We start from the raw sequence: 21,717 nt of genomic DNA on the forward strand, positions 1-21,717 counted from the left end.
TAAAGAATGTGACATAGAGGACGATGCTTCACAGAGAATTAAAGTGTGATGTATGAAGTGGAGAGGTGCAACCGGAGTATTGTGTGACTAACATATCCCATTAAAACTTATAGGAAAATTCTATAGGACTGTTGTATGACTGGCTATGATGTATGGGGAGGAATGTTGGGCTCTTAAGAAGTGTCATATTGTGAAGCTATGTGTAGCAGAGATGAGAATGTTAAGATGGATGTGCGAAAAAACTAGGAAGGATGAAGTCTGGAATAAAAGTATCAGGGCTGATTTAGTAATTGCACTGATCAATGATAAGATTCGAGAAAGTCGTTGAGATGGTATGGTCATGTTCAGCGGGGGCATTGGGATGCCCCAATAAGAAGTGATATGATTTCGACTAAGGGAGCTAAAATATCTAAGGGCAAGCCTAAAATGACCATAGGAGAAGTTGTGAGGAATGGCATGCATAGTTTGGGTCTTGTTCCAAGTATGACTACGAAACGAACCTATTGGAGAGCAAGGATCCATATAACCAACCCCATCTAGCTGAGATGCTCCTGTCTTGCTAGGTTGTCCTCTAGCCTCTTACTTTCATCTTTCAGTTTCATCTTGCAATTCTTCAATTAAATTTTTTTTTCACCCACCTTTTCTGTTTAGACCCCAGTTTTTACCGACTTTGTTTGGTCTTGATCCATGTAGCCAACCCCATTAAGTTGGGACAATGGACAAGCTTGAGTTTTTTGTTGTTGTTGTTGTTGTTTTTGGATACTGATACGGCAGAATTAGTCACCCAATAAAGCGAAAACACGTGGCATCCGAGGAAAGGACACGTGGGGCCCACCCGATAGAGGCCCCAAGGTTTCAAACCACGTGAGGAGAAGATACCCGAGGGGGGCTACCGAAACCCTAGGCCTAGAAACCCTATAAGAGGGAACCCAAAAGGAGGAAAGGGGAGGTACGCCCACACACACCATTACTCCTATAAAAATACTGTTCTGCCAGTCTCTAACTTGGGCGCCGGAGGACTAATCCCGGAGATACCTCCGGGCCTCTGCCTTTTGTGCTTGTGCAGGGTCTGCTCACGGATTTCGACAGTAATAGGTTGGCGCCATCTGTGGAAACGACAGAGTAATGGTGGGGAAGACCTACAATCGTAAGAAAATAAGAGCAGCACCGAGTATAAATATGGATGAGGGGGAACCTTCAGGAGGGCTCCCCCCTCGATGGAAATCAGCGAAGAACGGGGAAACAATGATCGGGAAGGTTCCGCGAGGGACCAACACTCGGCCGGATATTCGGTGCGCGGAGATAGTAATCCTCCAACCCCTCCTAGAGTGCAGAAATATGTGACGAGGGAGCAGTTCGACGCCCTTCAGGAGAAGTATGACCGAATGGCTGAGACAATAAAGGTCTCCAAAGCAGTCTCTCAGAAGACCAGCGGAGCACCGCAAGGCTCCCATGGCCAGCCAGAGCGAGCTCAAGACGAGGACCGGAGTAGTTCAGGATCGATAAGGTCTGGCCGGAATCCTCGAAACCGAGCAATGAGAGAAAGCCCCGCACCCAAAGAAAGGACGCGACGCGCCACCGGGGCCAGGCATGAGGAACCACACCAAGGAGACAGACAGAGACATGAGGACTCAGGGTTAAAGCAGATGATCCTAGACCTAAAAGACGAGATCCAGAAGGTAGCAGAAAACCAGACAGGAACTCGCGAGCCGGACCTCACTAATGACACGGCTCTAGCCGATGAGGTCATGAGGGACCCGCTCCCGGTCGATTTTTGTCTGCCCAATTATGACACCTACAACTGGTCTGGGGACCCCGTCAATCATCTGGAAGGCTTCAAGGTCGCGATGCAGTTCCATCGAGTCTCGAAAAACATCACGTGTCGCACCTTGCCTTTAACGTTCAGAGGAGCGGTAAGGTTATGATACAACCGCCTGCCGACGAAATCGATTCATAGCTTCAGTGATTTGAGTTACTTCTTCGTGAAGGGATTCTCCAATAGCCAACCCCTTCAGAAGACCACATTTAACCTGACCAACGTCAAACAACATGAAGGAGAGTCGTTGCGAAGCTACACGAAGCGCTTCCAGCTGGAGAAGATCACGATCAGAGGTTTGGACCCAAAAGAAGAGTTCACGGCCCTGTTGGGAGGCGTCAAAGATAAAGAGCTAAAAAGGTCTTTGGCGAAGCATACACCGAAGAACCTAGCTAAGTTAAGGGCTCGGTGTGATAAGTATATTCAGATAGAAAAAAACCCTCCAAGCTGAAGCAAAGACGGGGAGGAAAAGGACCTCAAGAGGTGATGACAAACCTTCCAAGGGCAAGAGACGAAAGTCCGAAGGTGATCGGGCACCCATTCCGCCGAAGAAGTTCGAGAAATATGCGCCGCTAAACAGGAGACGGACGGACGTGCTAATGCAAATAAAACCCCAGATGCCAGAGTCATGAAGTGGCCAGGGAAGATGGGCCATCCTGAGAGACGTAATATGGACAAGTATTGCCACTTCCACAAAGATCACGGCCATGACACCGAAGATTGTTGGCACCTGAAGGGAGAGATAGAAGGAATGATTCGAAGGGGATATCTAGGTCGATTCGTAGACCGTAAAAAGGGGGATGCCCATGACGGCAATGACCGCAGGGATAACCGCCAAAGAGACAGTAGAGGTCGCCGTGAAAGAAAGGGGCCAGCCCGCAGAGGCAATCAAGAACGGCAAAGGGACCGAACCCTCGAGGAAGCTGACCATCGCCCCTGTGACGATCATAAAAGCCCAACAAGGGTTATAACAACTATCAGTGGAGGCCTAACCGCTGGAGACAGTTTTATCTCGGCCAGGAAAGCAAAAGCCTATGCGAGAAGCGTGCATATGGCCGAATGGTCAAACAATAAGGCAAGGACGGGGACGGTTATCTCCTTCTCGGATGACGACCTAGAAGGGGTGCAGATGCCACATGACGATGCCCAGGTAATCACCATGACCGTAGCCAATAGCAGAGTAAAAAGGATCTTGGTGGATAACGGCAGTTCAGCTGATATCCTATTCCTTGAAGCCTTCCAAAAGATGGCCGAGATAAAGGAAAGCAGAAGAAGGTCGAACACCCATTGCAAGGGTTCTTAGGCGCCCCGGTCAAAGTAGAAGGGTCGGTTGAGTTGCCGGTAAGGGCAGGCACCGGAGACTGCCAAGTAACAGTTATGATCAACTTTCTGGTAGTAAACATCACTTCAGCGTACAACACTATACTAGGGAGGGTTGGCTTAAACCTACTAAAGGTTGTTTCCACACCACACCTCAAGATGAAGTTCCCAACTAAGAACGGGGTCGGTGAATGTCGAGGCAATTAGGAGGCGTCCCGGAAGTGCTACGCCACCACCTTATGGGGAAAGGGAAAAGCGGGCGAGGCGCTCCCGATAGAAGATCTACGCGATGATACAAATTATCAGAGGGGAGAACCGACTGAGGAGCTGATAAGTCGAAGCCGAAGAAGGGGATAGTACTCGCCAATTCCAAGTCGAGGCTATAATGCCAAAGTAGCAACGAGAAAAACTCATCTCATTCCTTTGAGGCAATTCTGACGTCTTCGCCTGGTAGGCCTCGAACATGTCTGGGATAGACTGAGAGCTAATAGAGCATCGTTTGAGTATCGACCCGACTAAAAAGCCGGTGTAGCAGAAGAAGAGGATCTTTGCCCCCAAGATGCAGCAAAAGACAGATGAGGAGATAGAGAAGTTGCTAGAAGCAAGGTTCATCCGCAAAATCCAATACCCCTAATGGATATCCAATGTGGTTATAGCCCCAAAGGCAAACGGGAAGTCGAGGATCTGTATCGACTTAACCGATTTAAACAAGGCCTGCCCAAAGGACAGCTACCCCCAACCGAAGATAGACCTTCTCATCAACACCACTTCAGGACATGAGGCGCTGAGCTTCATTGACGCGTACTTGGGGTACAATCAAATCAAGATGTGTGAGGCCGATGTCCCGAAGACATCCTTCATGACCGAGGGAGGACTTTACTGCTACGAAGTAATGCCCTTCGGACTAAAAAACGCAGGGGCCACTTATCAAAAGTTAGTGAACAAGATCTTCAAGGGGATGATCGGCAAGACCATAGAGGTGTACGTGGATGACATGCTAGTGAAAAGGCTGAAGGCAGAACACTATATCCGAGACCTAGAAAAGGCATTCATAGTATTAAGGCAATACGGCATGAAGATGAATCCAACAAAGTGTGCGTTCAGAGTATCATCGGGAAAGTTCCTCGGCTTCATCGTTTTGGAGAGGGGAATTGAAGCCAACTCGATAAAAATACAAGCCATTCGAGATATGAGACCACCACAAAATGTGAAGCAAGTCCAGGAGCTCACAAGTAGAGTCGTCGCCCTAGGACGGTTCATGTCTCGGTCAGCTGATAAGGGCCTTCCTTTCTTCAAAACTTTGAAGGGGTCGAAAAAGTTCAAGTGCACGGAAGAATGCGAAATGTCCTTAGAAATGTTGAAAGAGTACTTAGCGACGCCCCCACTATTGACGAAGCCAAACACAGGGGATACCTTGCACTTATACCTAGTTGTATCGGCAATGGCAGTAAGCGCGGTACTGATAAAGGAAAACAACAGGGGCCAATATATTACGTTAGCCGAACCCTTTTGGATGCAGAAACAAGATACTGAAAGATGGAGACAGTGACATACGCCCCGGTGATAGCGGCAAGAAAGCTGAGGCCCAATTTCTAATCGCACACGGTGTGTGTGCTCACAGTCAACCCTTGAAGAAGATACTACAGAGGCCGGATATGTCTGGCCGCCTAGTAAACTGGGCCATAGAATTGGGAGAATTCAACATCCAGTACAAACCGAGAACCGTAATAAAAGCACAAGCCCTAGCAGACTTCATAGCTGAGACAACGCTCCCAGATGAACCCCAGGAGTCTGTCGAGGCTCGGGGCAGAAAGGACTTGGACACTATATGTGGATGGTGCATCTAACAGTGTGGGAAGCAATGCAGGGATCATACTTGTTAGCCCTGAAGGATTCAAGATCGAGTATGCCATACGGTTCGACTTCAATGCCTCCAACAATGAAGCTGAGTACGAAGCACTAATAGCCGAAATAAATCTGGCGGGGCTTTGATGGTACAGGAGTTAGTGGTGCACAGTGACTCAGCTCATGGTGCGACAAGTGAATGGGGACTATGAAGCCAAGGAACAAAGGATGGCCGAGCACTTGAAGACGGTGCGAGAGAAAGTAACAGCCTTCAAGGAGTTCGAGGTAACGCAAGTGCCGCGGGCAGAGAATGCCAGCGCAGACATGCTGTCACAATTGACCACCTCTGACTTCACGGACCTTGGACGATCGGTGTATTTTAAAGTATTACCCCAACTAAACACCAAAAAACCCCGGGAGGTGTTACCCATTGGCGAGAACGGCCCTAGCTGGATGGATGCCATAATCAAATACCTGAAGGAAGGAGTACTCTCCAAGGACAGGGACAAGGCAAAGAAGGTACGAATGCGGTCAGCACGCTTCCTATTGAAGGACGAGATGCTGTACAAAATAGGGTTCACCACATCGTACCTCAAGTACCTGAACCTTGCAGATGGCGAGTACGCACTCCGAGAAGCACATGAAGGGATATGTGACCAACACCTGGGAGCCTGGGCCTTGGCCCATAAAGTGCTGAGGCAGGGCCTGTTCTAACTGACCATGAGGAAGGATGCGGAGTTGTTCGTCAGGAAGTGCATTAAGTGTCAGATGTTTGCCTCCGTCCCTCGGTAGGACTCTACCGAGCTTTCCTCCCTGTCAAGCCCGGTACCATTTGCTACATGGGGAATGGGCATCCTGGGCCCGTTCCCCCTGGCCACGAGGCAAAGAAAGTTTGTTGTGGCCACGAGGCAAAGAAAGTATTACCCCAACTGGCTACGATATCTAAAAAGAATGTAAGGGACTTCTTCGAGAGGGCGGTAGTCTATCGATTCGGAATCCCCCGGGTGGTAGTAACGGACAATGGAACTCAGTTCGCCAACCCACTTTTGGCTTGTTTTGTGATGCCCTCAGCATTGACCTCAGGAAAACGTCCGTCGATTACCCATCGACCAACGGACTGACAGAGGTAACCAATCGTACCCTGCTCCAAGGAATAAAGAAGAGACTGGATGATGCCAAAGGGTTATGGGCAAAAGAGTTGCACATCCTTTGGGCTTACCGCACAACTTAGAGATCAGCTAGCGGAAAAACACCCTTCATTTTAACCTACTGCACCGAAGTTGTGCTCCCGGTGGAGGTAGGAGCCATAACCCATCAGATTCAGTATAACGATGAAGAAGAAAACGATAAAGGACTCCGAGCTAATTTAGACCTCTTGACTGAAGTCAGAGACGCCTCGTAAGAAAGGATCGCCGCCTACCAGCAAAAGGTTGCAAGGCATTACAACTCTACAAGCCGAAGGAACGAGTTCAAAATGGGTGACCTCGTTCTCAGAAGGGCGGAGATATCAGACCCGAGGCATCAAGGAAAGCTAGCTCCAAATTGGGAAGGTCCTTACAGAGTCTCAAGGATAATACGACCAGGGTCCTATCACCTAGAGACTACGGGGGGAGAAAAGGTACCCCGATCAGTCGAAGAACTTGAGGAAATTCTACCAGTAGTGAAGTAGCAAGCACATTTACATTTACATTTTGTAATTTTTTGAATCCCTAAGCACTTCCAAGTTGTAACTCTCCATCCCTAGCTCTCCGGAGGATTTTCATCCCATAATATATGAGCTGGCTTACAGCAATCGCTTCTAGATAATTACTAATATAAGGTACATCCTTCGGTCGGGCGCTCGGGCCAAAGCCGAGAAGACATGATCGAAGGAATAACCCTGGTTGGGAGCTCAGGCCAAGGTAAAGCAGACCTGACTAGGAACCCCCGATAGGGCCTAACAAAGTTGAGAGCCGCCAATAGGCAGGGGTATGAAGGAAGCACCTGCGGTGGGAGCTGAATGAAGACACCCCGAGGTGCGTGGGAGCTTCGGCCTTTGTCCCCCCACCATCGGACCAATGACTCAACCGGACCGAACCTTGTGATAAAGGTTGGCTCCCACTGAACCACTTGAATAAGAGCTTCGGCCTTCATACCCACACCTATTGGACGAAGATCTGGTACAGCCCTTCGGGTTAGGAATCCGTCTTCGGGATTGCAAAGAAAAAAAAAAAGAAGGAAAAGAAAGCAAAGCAAAGCGAGAATATAAGTATCTGAACAAAAAAGCATTTCATTCATGAAGATGCCCGAAGGCCAACATTACATGAAGACGCCCGAAGGCCAAAATTACATAAAGAACCTAAGGCTAAGATTACAAAGAGGCCCGAGGGCTAAGATTAAAAAAAAAAAAAGAGCCTCATGGAGTGTCTGTTGGAGGGGTGGCCTCGTCCCTAGCAGGGTCGGCAATATCTACATCGGAGTCTCCTCTCCCAGGAGTAAGAGGGACCTCACGAGACGCCTAGACCCCCTCTCCCTCACTGCCGCTGTCCTCACCATCTACGACCTTGGTGGCGATAGGAGCTGCATCGGCGTCCTCGAAGATGAGGCCACTCCCCTCGAAGGATACCTCGGGATGATGTTCGAGGACCTAATCTCGAACATCGGTAGCGCCCATGATGAACCCTGGGGCGATGGCGCGCTTAACCACCTCCCGAAAGTCCTTAGAGGACTTGTAGCTCTCGACAGCTCGGGGTTTGGCTTCCCTTAGCCTTACGGCCATCTGCACCTCCAGTTCCTTGAGCTTTGGATCGCTCTCCTGCTGTGCGCGGTGGTCGGCCTCCAGATGTTCCACTTTTTCGAGGACTATGCGCTCCTTGTCGAGCACTGACTTCTCACGCTTGGACACCTCGATGTCCCTGGCCAGGGCTTCGGCTCAGATAGTCAACTGGCCGACTTGGTTCTGAGCCTAGAAGAGATTAACAGTTAGAAAAAAAAAGGGAAGCAACGAGAAAAAAAAAATTCAAGGCCGAATTCCGAAAATTACCACTTCCATGAACACGCAAGTGCTTGTAATCATGGCCTTGGTCCCTTGGATTTGGACCTCGGCCGCGTCTCCTGGCAAGCTCCCCTTCTGGACGAGCTCTCGGGCAACTAGCCCGATGGAAAGTGTCTCGCCCTCCTTAATGGACCACCAAGGGACGAACCCGACTTCAGTTCGAGAATGATTGGCCCTCGGGCTTCGAAAGTCGGCACTAGGGGAGGAGGCCCAAGGAGGGGATGTGCGGCGGCTTGGGGCCTCTAACGCCTGGATGGCCTCGACGGTGGGGTCTTCGGATCTGGGCTTCTTCTTTGGGAGGGTGTTGGAAGTTGAAGCGCCTCTTCTCTTGCCTTTCTTCTGCTGCCTCTGCTGGGCATCTTGGGCCCTAGCTTCCTTAAGCTAGGCCTACCTCTCGGCAGCGGCCGCCCCGGCTTCTGCTCTCGAAATTTGCACTGCAACAAAGATGGTCAAGATTAGTACCAAAAAGCTAATTCCGAAGCAAAAATAGTGGTAGACCTAGAACTCACCCGGGCTAAGCCCGAACAGGAATAGAAAGGCATCCGACTGGAGGCTACTGGACTCAACAGGCCAACGGAGTGTCTTGTCCTTAGCCATCAATAGTGACTCTGCATCTGTCCCGAAGAGGGTAGGTGCAGTCGTGCAGAGTTCACGTCCTTTAGATCTGGGATGTCCCAAGTATTACCCAAGGGGAACCCTTTGGACACCCTCACAAAAAAAAAACTTCAACTTCCAACCATGTATCGAGGTCGGGTATCGGTTCAGAAACCGGAGGTCTTTTCTAAGGCAGAAGTAATAATAGCCTGAGTCCCCCTTGCTAGAACCAAGAGACCTACAGTTAAGGAAGAGAGGAAGGGAGAGAGGTCTCCCCATCTGAGAGAAGAAAACGATGAAACTGAGGACCTGTCGCCACCCATTCGGGGTCAGCTGGGTTGGACAGATGCCGTAGTGCCAAAACACCTGGCTTAAGAATGGGTGAAGGAGCCGAAGCCCGGCCTTGAAGGCATCCCGATAGAAGCAAAGCTCTTCAGGATTTCGGTAGCTTGCTCTATCTTCAGGCCTCGGTATCCGAAGGACGAACTCGTCTGGGATACTACATGACACACGGAGCTCCATTACCTCTTCCTCGATCATGGTCGACACTATATTCCTAGCTTCGACCTCCAAGGACTCGTTTTCCTGGGCCCTGGAGTCGAGAAGCCCCTCCCTAATACCTCCACCACTCATGTCACTGGCGGTAGAGGATGAGGAGGCATCTGAAGATGTGGATGTGAAAGACAAGTCCAAGGACATCCCTCGGACGTGACCAGGACTCCGACGCCTAGAAAATGCATCCTCGGATGATGAGGGGCCACTACCTAAAGATCTAGACATAACTTACTTCTCAATGACTCTGACCAAACCGAAGATCAGAGGACACTTAAGGACGAAGGGCGAAGGGTCAGAGAAATGAGTAGAAGATGACAATGAGAGAAAGTGACACTATTTGTAGGAAAAAGTGCGTCAATACGACTCCCCAACCTCATCAAATGCAGTACACGTCATCTACGCGAGATTCCCGAAGCACACTCAAGCAAAGCACACAAGCGTAGTACCGCACCCAGACTCGAGCAGACCTGACCGAGGGTCAAAACCTCGGTTGGGAGCCCAGGCCAAAGCCGAGCAGAACTGACCGAATGTCACAACCTCGGTAGGGTGCCCAGGCCAAGGCCGAGCAAACCTGACCTAGGGTCAAAACCTCGGTTGGGAGCCCAGGCCAAGGCCGAGCAAACTTGACCGAAGGTCAAAACCTCGGTTGGGACTAGGGGGTCAGGCCAAGGCCGGGCAGACCTAACCAAAGGTCAAAACCTCGGTTGGGGGCTTAGGCCAAGTCCAAGCAGACCTGACCGAAGGTCACAACGTCGGTTGGGAGCTCGGGCTAGGGCCGAGCAGACCTAACTGAAGGTCGTGGTTTCAAGACGAAGGCCAAAACCGAAGGCCGAAAGCGCCCTCGAAAGAGAAATTAAATAGTTACTCCCATTGAAAGAGCCTCCTAGTGGAAGTAAGGGGGCTGCTGATACGGCAGAATTAGTCACCCAGTAAAGTGAAAACACGTGGCATCCGAGGGAAGGTCACATGCCGCCCACCCGATAGAGGCCCCAAGGTTTCAAACCACGTGAGAAGAAGATACCCGACGGGGGCTCCCGAAACCCTAGGCCCAGAAACCCTATAAGAGGGAACCCAAAAGGAGGAAAGGGGAGGCATGCCCACACACACCATTCCTCCTGTAAAAACACTATTCTGCCGATCTCTAACTTAGGCGTCGGAGGACTAATCCCAGAGATACCTCCAGGCCTCTACCTTCTGTGCTTGTGCAGGGTTGGCTCACGGATTTTCGGCAGTAATAGATAGCACCAATCTCCCTTCAAATATCAGCCAGGATCAGGCTAGATCAGCCAATCCAGAATGGATCCACGGTATCGGGAACCAACCTGAGATATCAAGGTCTAAATAAAGAAAATATTCAGTTGCATTAAAGCGTATAATTGCAAAGCGGATGCTAATAAAAATTAGCATAGTAAGTTAGATAAATACCAGTTAATTACCATAATTTCAAACCTAGATGCTGTTCATGCTAAACAGTTCTCTCTTCAGTAAACTTCTAGTTTCAATCATTCAGGTTCTGCACTGTTTCTTACATTCTGTGCTTTTTTCACATGAACCGATCAGGTTAATTTTCAGTATTTCTTTCAACTTTCTGCTCTGCAACCTGTACTCTCAAGATACTCTACTAGTGTGCCTATATTTTTGGTTGGCTGCAGAATTTCTGCACATAGGCTCGATTCATTAACCACACATTTTTCAATCTGGCCACAGCAAAAGTAGCATCCCCCCCCCTTTTTTTTTTCTCTGGCTTCCTCTTCGTTCTACCTAAAGATGTATAAACATTACCACACATTTCCTTGGTCACTCCATTGTTAGCAAAGATCAAAGAAGAACCATACCAATTTATGATTCAGTTCCCATCTGATTTAATAAACTATAAAGCTGATTGTTTGACCCATAGAGGAATGACTGGGCCCATAGCATACTTGAGGCCTTTCCCCCCTTATTAACCCACAGTGTGTTTGAGCCCAGAGCCTCTCATTGTTTGTCATTTGTTTTCTTATTTTAGTTATTGATCTAAATAAAACGAGAAAAGAATTGTTGTGGTCCCATGAGTAGCATAGCCTAGGCCAAACAAAGATCAAATAAAACATATACCTGTGCTATGGATGTGAAACACTCAAGCAATGGAAAAAGGTCCTTCTCGGAATTTGAAAGTTGCTGCCACTTCGAGATTAATGGAGGCATCAAGATATCAAGATATCTGGGCTGTCATAGATTAAGATAGAGAATCAGAATGCAAGTATTAAGTTTCAATTGAATGCAGAAATCAAATCATCAAGCCATTGGCTCAAGTCCAACATCCACATTAAACAAACCGATAATCCATTAAGTGCACATAACAGAGACTGTACCTGATTTAGTTCCCCTCCAACTGCATCTGCTAGAGTACCAATAGCATCATAAACAATCCGCAGGTTCTTTTTCTGAAAACAATTAAATGACATACAAAAAACAGATATAACTCAAGGACATATTTCTCCATATAAGAAATATAATAAGGTTCAAGGGAAGTAGTTACAGCTTTTTTTTGAACATCAATACACGAAAAAACACAGATATCAATAAATCAAAAATAGCAAAGGAAGAACCTGGTATTTTCCAAAAGCACACAAGAGGTGTTGCAGAATAATCTCCAAAAGTGGTGACAACTCTTCTGCAGCCTCCTGCGAATTGAGAAACAATAGTGTTAAAACATTGCAGTACTTAGAAGAATTGCAATAATAGAAACGTTGTTAGAGAAGGAACCTCTTCAAGTGTCGCAAAGGCTGAACAAGCAGCCTCTTGCACCCGTTTGTTAGTGTCTAATACTCTTCGTAGAAGACCCATAAGAACTTTTTCAAATTGTTCACGACCTTTTTGGTGACCAATGCTCTGAACAAGGACAACAAAAGAGTTCACTATTGGTTAAGAAATGGAAATATAATTGCAGCTTAGAAATTCAACAGCTTTGATTCTGAAAAAAAAGTACAAGATGTTTAAATATCATCTACAAACTGCAACAACATGCATTCAAATGGAAAATAGACAGTATATGCTTTCCTCGTCCAAACAATAACATGCTTAATGGTGAAGCGGCATTATTTCACTAGATAACATAGCACACCTGAACACAAGAAGCACTCGTGATAAAAATGAAGAGAGTTATAAATAGGGATGCTGATGCAGAATTGAAGACTTAGAGTCAAAGGAAGAAGAGGCTCCCTCAGCCCCATGATTGGGAGGCTAGCCAGCCCATGATAATGTTAAGAGAGTTGCTGTTCTATTTTTTACATTTTAGACTTGGTTCAGTTCAGTTATGTGAACCAGGTTTGGTCCAATTTAAGTTGTGGTTCCCTTCCCCCACTGGGATGTTCTCATCTGCCTCTGCCTCTGCCTGGAACCATATTCGTACTCCGGGAACCTCTATCCCCTAGTACAACATTGTCCGGTTTAAAGGCCATATCCCTCGCCACAGCTTCACTGCTTGGCGCTCTCTTTCCAACTGCCTCCCTACGCAGTCCTTCCTCAACCATCGCCACATCCTGGTCTCCTCCTCAGTTGCCTTTGCTGGAAAGGGGTTGAAAATACTAACCACCTCTTCTTCTGCCCCTTCTCCTCCTTTTTTTGGAAGAAAGTCCTTCGCAGTTGCTGACCAGCCCATAGATCCCCCCTCCCCTTGAGTCGAGAATGGATCTGGGTTGATATGACTTTCCATGGCTCCACCATTTGTGACACAGTAGGGAAATTGGCGTTCGGTGCTACCATTAACCATCTTTGGATGGAGCGCAATTTTTGTACATGGACTTCCAACTCTCGCTCTTTTGAGAAGATTTGGAAAGCCACATACTTCAATGTAAGCTCTAAACTATGATGCATTCGCCATCGCAAGGCTTCTGACTCCCCAAGGAATAGGCTCATTGTTGCTCCTGGGGACTCCCAACCAACCCCCCCCCTTGATGTATCCCCTTGGCTGTATTTTGGTAAGGTTTCTTTCCCTTGGTAGGCCTCCTCTCAGAGTTGCCTGTATGTACGCTTTGTGGCATTTGCCTCTCCCCCTTGTATATTCTCTCCTCCGTTTGGTAGTGAAATTATTTATTCATCCAAAAATATATTTAAGTTGTGGTTCAGTTGTAATATTTGTCTTATTCTTAGAACACAAGCAAATAAGTTTCCTTTTGTAATTGTTTCTATTTTCTTAGTTTATTTGTAACCAAGCAACTATTGACTGAGAAACTTTCTGTTTGTTTCAGAAACTTTCTTAATTGGTGGACTCGCTCCCCCTATTTTCTATTATAAAAGAAAATCCCAGGCTTCAATGAAGCCACGATTTTGAATAACCACCTTGCTGCTGCCGCTGTTCTTCTCCAACGGAGTTTGTCTTGTGTTTGATCAAGATAGCGGGGACTCGTGTTTGATCTGGTCGACACCTTGCAGTGTGCTTATGTTCTTCTATTATTGTTGCACAGTCCTTGAAATCTTCTTCAGACCAATCCTGAAAAGTAACTTTGATCTCTCAAAACTTGTGTTTCATATTCTGTTTCTGAGATTTTGTGAGTTATTTGTTCCCCAATCAACTCCTCTACATCCCAACCACCAGATCAACCTTCTTTTTTCTATCGACTGTACCTCCCTATAGGACGAGAACTCAATCCAATTTTTGGACCTTTCTGACCACCTGATTTGCTGGAATTAAAAATCACCCATTCCCCTGTCCAGTAGTGACTTCTACCTTGTTTTCTGTCTTTCAACTGAAATCAATAGTTGGTTTAAGGTTTATTACTAGTGTATTGATTTGTGGTTCTGTTACATATTTACTACAGACCTATTTTCAATCTACAGTTAGACCTCGGATACTGTTATTCAACCCCACTTCTGTTTGACTTTAATTCTGTCCCTGTTTTATTGTTTCTTCTGTTTTGAATTTGTGTTCCTAACCTCAGTGACTGATTTGGGTCCTCACCCATACTCAAATATCAGAAACTGATTCTCCCTTTTGTTTTGCTTGCACTCGACCTTAGCTCCTGACCTAGTTATTTCAGTTTTCCTTTAGTCAAGGTTTGGGCTTTCTTTTAAGTGTATGATCTTGAAAATTTGGGACTCTTTTTTTTTTTTTTTTTTTTGGGGGGGGGGGGGGGGGGGGGGGGGGGGGGGGGGGGGGGGGGGGGGGGGGGGTGGGGGGTGGGGAGAGGGTGGGGGGATGGGTAATAAAAAAGAAAAGGGTAGGAAGATTACAATCCTAAAGGGAACATACAAACCCTCAAAAGGGTAATCAAAGCCACATGGGCTAAAAGACGAGTCAATAAGCCCACACAACTCAGAACATCACACCCCACAAGGGCAAATAAATGGCCAAGAAACCCATTACAAAGAAGAAGGGCAATCCGGTCAATTCAAACTAGGGTTCCACCAAACCCTGAACAATTTTTCTCCACACTTTCACTTCCAGCCGCCGAGACGAGAATCGAATCACCTCCTGCAAGAAGCCAGCCATGGTGGAGGGGCGCCAGCCTTGTGGAGGGCCACAGCCAAGCAGGCAGCTAGGTGACAATTTGGGACTGTTTGACTCCTCAAATATAGTTCTACATTAGATGTTTTGGAAGCATCCATTAAATATAGGATAAAAGAATCACAGACAAATGGAAAGGGAACACCAAATCTCTAAAGCTCCATTTTGTTTCCCATCAAGATGCAAGACCTATTATTGAGGAAGAAGAAAAAGAGGCACAGTTGCCAAGAAATGTACATAAAGAAGTGGGCTACGATATAACAATCCGAAGGTTCCCAAAGGTCAGGCATTGGAATGGCCAAGGACAACAAACATGAGAGCCGCCAGAAATGTTTCAGTAAGGGGTTCGGAAAGAAGGGAAACATTGGTGCAAAAGACCTTCCTACAACTAATCAAGCTGCCTCTTATGCTAGGAAGGAGAATGAGTCCAAATTTAGACCATAAGAAAACAAGGATGTGCAGGGGAAAAAAGTTCTTCCCTTTGAGGAAGTGAGATTGGTTTTTCGGTAAAACTGTCCACTATTCCATATGGTTATTTTCAGACAGGAAGCTAATGTTAGTATAAGGTTTTGGGGCTCAAGTGTTAGCACCAGTTTCATCTGATCCTCCATGGGCTGTTACTGTTGCACAGAGAACTCAGTTTCAATTTCTTTCAAGGCCTCTGAAGTCCAACAGTTAGTGGCCCTTTCTTTCATCAGTACACCTCCTAACCCTGTTTGAAACCAACCGCTTATAAATTATATCTTCTAAATTTTTTATGAATAAACTATTTTCTAGGAAGCAAACAAATGTAGAAAATGAGAAAGCATCGGCTTTGAAAACACTAAAGCAAAACCCATTTTTCTGCTGAGAAGTATGCAATTCGTACTGATTCTGTCACTCCAAATCATTAATCGTAATGCTATAGACAAAGCACCTCTTCAGGACTATATATTACCCAGGTTTTCAACGAGAAATACTCGAACTCTTGCAACAAAGTACCAATGAGTTGACCATAGCAATTTTGACCAATCTTAATAGCACACAGATAGCCATGCATAGCTAATGTCCCTCCACGTATCAGTATATCCAACTATGTTGGTATGATGTGTCATCAAAAAAATTGTTATTCATTCGTTAAAAATAACCATGCATGTTCTTTCATACCCTTAATTGTCCTCTTTTATTGGAATTGGATTCTAACAATAGCCAAACCACTACAGATTTGAAGTTAAACTGAATGTTGGATTTAATCATATTCAAACCATTACTGCTCCATCTCAGTGTGGAATGTTGATTGCAGTTCATCCCCCTCCCTGAGTGCCCCCTCGCTTCCCTGTCCGCTGGCCACCATGGCTGACCTCCCTGGTGTGGTGCCTCCACCACCACAGGCTCCTGCCTCCCTCACTCCCTCCCTGTACTCACCCTCTCTCTCTCCACCTCCTCCCAAGTCCCCCTCATCTTCCCACCCTGTTTCCCATGCCACCCCTCCCCTTCCCAGGGTGGAATGGCTTGGTCTGCTCTTTGCATCCATGCCATTGTGCCTTCCGGAGAGGGTCTCACTCTCCATTATGTTACTCCTTCCATCAGTGGTAACTCGAAAATTTCTCATTACCCATCTAGCCTTCTGGATAATGAGGCGAGTCTTTGGTCTAATTCTTTAGCTGGCCACTTCATCGGAAGCCATACCCCATTTTATATTGTGAAACTTTATCTAAGAAAAGCAAAGTTCAGGGCAACTGGACACTTGTTAGATAATGGATTTTCATTTTCCTATTTTATGAGGAAAGTGATAAGCTGCATACTCTAGAAGGTGGTCCTTAGCAGGTTGCCTGAAACCAATCTTCCTTGGACACTGCCACATTGGGATCATCGTCTTCAACATGGTTCAAGATATCGCCGCGATCTTACTATTATCTCAGTTTTTTGGCTTGTTGGGACGAGAGCACAAGAGATATGAAAGTGTACAATATCTCGACCGAGATCTCAAGGTCTCGGTAAATATCTCGGTCTAGACCATGTTGTCACGGCGTCAAATCAATCCAAGGCGATGGAGGGGTGTCTAATCGATTTGGCGATGAATCGCCCGTTATGTCGTTGCCATGGTGGTCAAATCGCCCATGTGTCATTTTTTATTTTCCTTATTTTTTAAAGTTATTTAGTATGCTATTTTTTTATTTCCCCTATTTTCTAAAGTTATTTGGCATGCTACAAGCCTACAATATATACCCTATAACATATAAAACCAACATTAAGCAACATCAAATCATCAAAAATCAACATAGCCCTATCAAAATCACTCTGCATTTTACAAAAAATCGACCGCCTAGTGAATCAGGCGTTACCTGGCGTCCATGGCGGTGCCATAGCGACGCCTATCAGCCAATGGCAACCTCCATTTGTGAGTCACGTAAATCGTAGCACTGCCATGAACTTCTTTTTCTGCCAGGACGCCAAATCGCCGCCTTGGCGACGCCTAGGCAACGCCATGACAACTATGGTCTAGACTCTACTCAATTGAGTTAGACCAAGTCACGTGTGGTATATACATAATTTTGACCCTCAACTCGACCCAACTCGACTGCTCCGGCCTCTCTGATGAAAAAGAGAGCTTTTGGTGATTTTTCTTGCCAAATCTCTCCTCTATAGTGGAGATTAACAACTTCAACACTTATAGAGGAGATTAACAACTTCAACACTTGGAGATTGGCGATTATTAGTTCATCATCATCCTTTGGAGATCATTTTCTTCTCAAGAACAGTTTTAGGTACTTATGTAATTATCTAACATATGTCATTTTAGTGTATGTGACTCATTTGAGTCAACACTCATCAGTCATCCATGTTGAACAATTAAGTAATTGCCCATTATTTCTTTTAATTCCTTCTGCTTATTTACACTTTTAATTGGATTATATATGTTCTAACTTCTCAAATTGTTTCATATTGTGTGGATTGTGGAATAGGTGAAGGGTCCGTAATCAAAGTACCATTTTGGGTTTAATTTTTCGAAAACTGAGGTTTTCACAATGTTTAAAAGGCCTAAAGATATTTAAAAATTTCAAAGGATGAAAATCCCATACGGGCACCAAAACCAACCACCAAGAAGCTGACAAAAAACACCATGTCTCAGTATTTTGCCCAACGAAACCTATGTCGAGATCGAGACCTCAAACCATGGTCTTCAACTTCGCAAAGTCGACCTTACCTCCATTCCATTGTGTATCTCTCTATCGAGGTGCCCCCTGCACTTCTAGTGTTCCAATAGTCTAAGTATTGTCAGTTCGGTGTAGGGTTCTCCCTTCTACTCAGATGCTAGAACTAAAAAGAAAGACAAATTGACCTTCGCTAGAATCTGTGTTGAAATATCAACAAAAGAAATTCCAACCTTCTTACATCACAATATCTGATGACGAGGGGTACTCGTTTGAGCAAGAAGTGATCTTCGACTGGAGGCCTCCTCACTGCCTCGTCTATAAGGTCTTCGGCTATAACTCATTCCACTGCTTACCCCAAGCCCCTTCCTACCGATGACCATCCCGTTCCTCCAAGACCTGCAAAAGAAACACCGGCTCTAGATTCCACTTCCTCTGTCCCCTGCATTCACCCTCACACCAACTACCCCTCCACCCCCCCCACCCCTCTTCCCTTAGTCGACCCTAACCTCCCCACTCAAGGCCATAGTAGGATCCGGCTACCCGTTGAACCACATATCTATAAGGACCATTGGTAGCATCACTTCCTCTACAACCTATCACAGGCTCTTCTCCGGAAACTATGATAGACCTTACCCCCAGAGAACTGCATCCCATTGGTTCCCCGAATGTTCGCTTTCATGTGGAAGCAACTGCTACCATTTTGACACTACAAGAAATGGTTTTTTTTTTCAGCCCCACTCTTCTTCTCGTTCTTCTGGTTAACTTTTTTTTTTTTTTTTTTCTTCACATTCTTCTTCTTCTCTGTTCCGTGTATGTCTTTTATATTTTTTTTCCCTTCCAATTTCTCATCTCCTCTTCTGCCCTCTTCTTCTATGCCGGTGGCAGTAGTGGTGGCTAGGCTGGCTTCTACTAGTGGTGGCCAGTGGCTTTGGCTGCTGCTGCTTTAATTCTGCGATTCAAATTATGTTATTCTGTTGCTGCAAGTCTATGATTCAAGGTAAAGTGTGCATCTATTAATATAAGTTGCAACTCTGTTATTACATGACTATGCACTTCTCCTATCAAAGGCTAGCACTTCGACAGGCCATAAATTTTCAATATATTTGTTCTCCTTCTTTTATGTCATTTTACATGTCTCTAATCTCTATGTTCCATTTCCCATTTTTTATTAAGTTGGCAATGAGATGATCCCATTTGAGTATGGTTCACCATGTGACCCATAGTTCTGTTATTGCTTATTACTTCATTGATCAGATTCATATATCCTGTTTTAGAGTTGATTTCCAATGATTTCAGATCTGAAACATTGATGATTGATATAATTTTTTATGACTCAATAAGTTGTTGTAGCTTAATATTTATTTTTTGATGACTTGATGTATAAGTCATGTTGTTTTTTGATGACTTGATGTGGCTTTGTTGATTTATGATGACTTGATGTTGATTGATGTAGATTTTTTATATTATAGGGTATATGTTGTAGCATACTAAATAATGTTAGAAAATAGGGGAAATAAAAAATAACACATAGGCAAATTGGTCACCATGGCAACGCCATCGCGGGTTACTCATCGACAAATTGATTAGACACCCCTCCACCACCTTGGGTCGCCACGACACCGTGACAACTATGTTTTAAACCCCCGCACCATTACCCAATCCTCTCCCCTGGTCGGCCCATGCACTAGGATAAGCACCCATTGGGCTTCACGCAAACCCATCTCATCCTAACCTCCCCACTGCCAAGCCTTTGAGTTGTCTTTCTCCTACTCCCATTCGATCCCACCCACCCTTCTCACTAGTTTCTTTGCTTGAACCACTAACCCCCACGTTAACTCCTTTGGCTCACCACCCTCGAGATAGTCTACTCACCTTGGCATCTCAAGCCCATCCCACTTGGCCTACCAATTCTGCTCCCTCGTACTGCCCTTGGGCTGCTACACCCTGCTCCCCAAACCAAAGCCTGTCTCTCTCCCTTTCCTTTTACATCTCCCATTGGGATTAGGGTTTCACCACCCCCATCCTATAAATAGGTGCATGCTTGAGTAGGGTCAGGCGGAACCGTTGTTGCCTGATGGGAACTTCCCCCAGATTGCGATCAATGTCTTCATGTAGCACGACCTCTTAACATTACACCCCCAATCCTTTGCTTGGTGTGCGGTGACAGCATAAATATCCACTAATCGTTGTTTCCAGATACGGCTGCCGGTTGACAGAGGTAGGACTCAAGGTACAGTAAGCAATTAATTACTCCACTGATCTTCGGACTTCCAATTCATACTGTTGTTGCTTGGATTTCTGACTTAAGCATTGGAGAAAACTCCCCAGAGTCCGCTCCGACTCTCTCTCTTGCCCAGTTTTTTATTCTTGGTGCACAGTTTACCTCGCAGCGTGACAATTCAGATTTCAGCGGCAACAGATCTGATATGCATAAAATCAGCCCATTCTCCCTGTCGAAGAAGCCGCCCAACAACCTAACGAGCTACTGGCCTAGTGCAAGAAGCATATCAAAGCATCTGACACCACGGCTGCGCAGAAAGACATTGAAGGGGCAGATCGAACAGGAAGAGAATAGGAAGAGACAACAGAGAAACCCACGCAGATCAGAGTTAGAAAACAGCACTCTGACCAAAGCTGAGGTCAGCCAAAAATCCCTACATCGTTGCCGGTGGAGGCATGCGTATCCTCCCGGCCGTATCGGTCTCCCCATCGGTATGGTTCCGCTAATAGATCAAGTGGACTAGGACCCCCCCTCTACTACTACCTAGTGGATCGGCTCGACCTTGACCGTCCTCTTAATAAATCCGTGTGGTGGCTGTATTTGAGGTTGGTTGCTCTTTCCTTTCCTTATTGGAGGGCTTTCTTTTCGGTCTCAGAGGCCCTTGGGTGCTCGTTTAGACCCGTTTTAGGGGAATTCACTTCTGCTTATGGGCTTCGGGCTTCTACGGCAGTGGGCGTTGTCCTTTCTAATCTTAGTATCTGTCTAGTGGCACGCGCTCCCTCCGCCCAGGTCGGAGCTCGCGCCCGATGTCGGTGTTGTGAAGACAAATACACTCCCCTCACCCACAGGCCACAGGAAATCCAACACATTAATGCATATCAAAAACAGTAATTTCCTTAAAAGGCCGAGCAAGATGGGCTCACACATAGGAAACCAAGATCAAAGCAAATATTGCCGATTCCATTGGGACCACGGGCATGACATCAACGACTACAAGCACCTCATGACACATTTTAAACCCCCACACCATTACCCAATCCTCTTCCTTGGTCGGCCCATCCACTGGAATAAGCCCCATCCTTTTCCTTGGGGCTTCAACCAAACCCATCTCATCCTAATCTTGCCACTGCCAAGCCTTCAGTTTGTCTTTTTTCTACTACCATTCGAGCCCACCCACCCTTCTCGCTAGTTTCACAGCTTGGGCCGCTAAACCCCCACATTAACTCCTTTGGCCCACCACCCTCAAGCCAGTCCACTCACGTTGGTAAATCCAGCCCATCCCACTTGGCCCACCCAATTCTGCCCACCCCCAAATACTACCTCTGGGCTGGTCCACCCTGCTCCCCGGACCAGTGCGCATCTCTCCCTACAGTGACATGGTCTCTTCCAGCCCTCTGTTGTCCCTCATCCCCCCCCCCTTTCGTGTCTACCACCGGCACGACATAAGCTCCCCTCCCTATCCCAAGAAGCATTCCCACCAGGACTATTCCCCGGCCAGTACAGATATAAGTGGTCATGTCCATTGCCAAGACAATTGTTATGATTTGGTGGGCTATCCTGCACTTTTAGCGGCCTCTTCTAAGGGTCAGTTTGACAAATTGTGATTAGTCTTTGTGGTTTCTTGGGGATTCTTTAACAGGCCCTTGCATCCCCCTTTGTAAAGGCAGGGCCTTGGAATTTGTTGTGGTCTTGTTCGTTTTCTCTATAATA

General features: G+C 46.4%; 1 protein-coding gene across 2 annotated transcripts in view; it reads right to left on the minus strand.

Moving 5' to 3' along the window:
- LOC122084360 (transportin-1-like) overlaps window positions 1–21,717 on the minus strand; it is an 81,024-nt gene that overhangs the window by 27,037 nt on the left and 32,270 nt on the right. For both annotated transcript variants that reach the window (XM_042652546.1, XM_042652547.1), the window contains exons 15-18: window positions 11,910–12,035; window positions 11,753–11,827; window positions 11,516–11,587; window positions 11,259–11,369 (exon numbers count right to left, since the gene is read on the minus strand). In XM_042652546.1, coding sequence (XP_042508480.1) covers window positions 11,259–11,369; window positions 11,516–11,587; window positions 11,753–11,827; window positions 11,910–12,035 — 384 coding nt within the window. The remainder of the gene's footprint in view (window positions 1–11,258; window positions 11,370–11,515; window positions 11,588–11,752; window positions 11,828–11,909; window positions 12,036–21,717) is intronic.

The sequence above is a fragment of the Macadamia integrifolia genome, chromosome 7 (assembly GCF_013358625.1).
Source record: "Macadamia integrifolia cultivar HAES 741 chromosome 7, SCU_Mint_v3, whole genome shotgun sequence".
Lineage (NCBI taxonomy): Eukaryota > Viridiplantae > Streptophyta > Magnoliopsida > Proteales > Proteaceae > Macadamia > Macadamia integrifolia.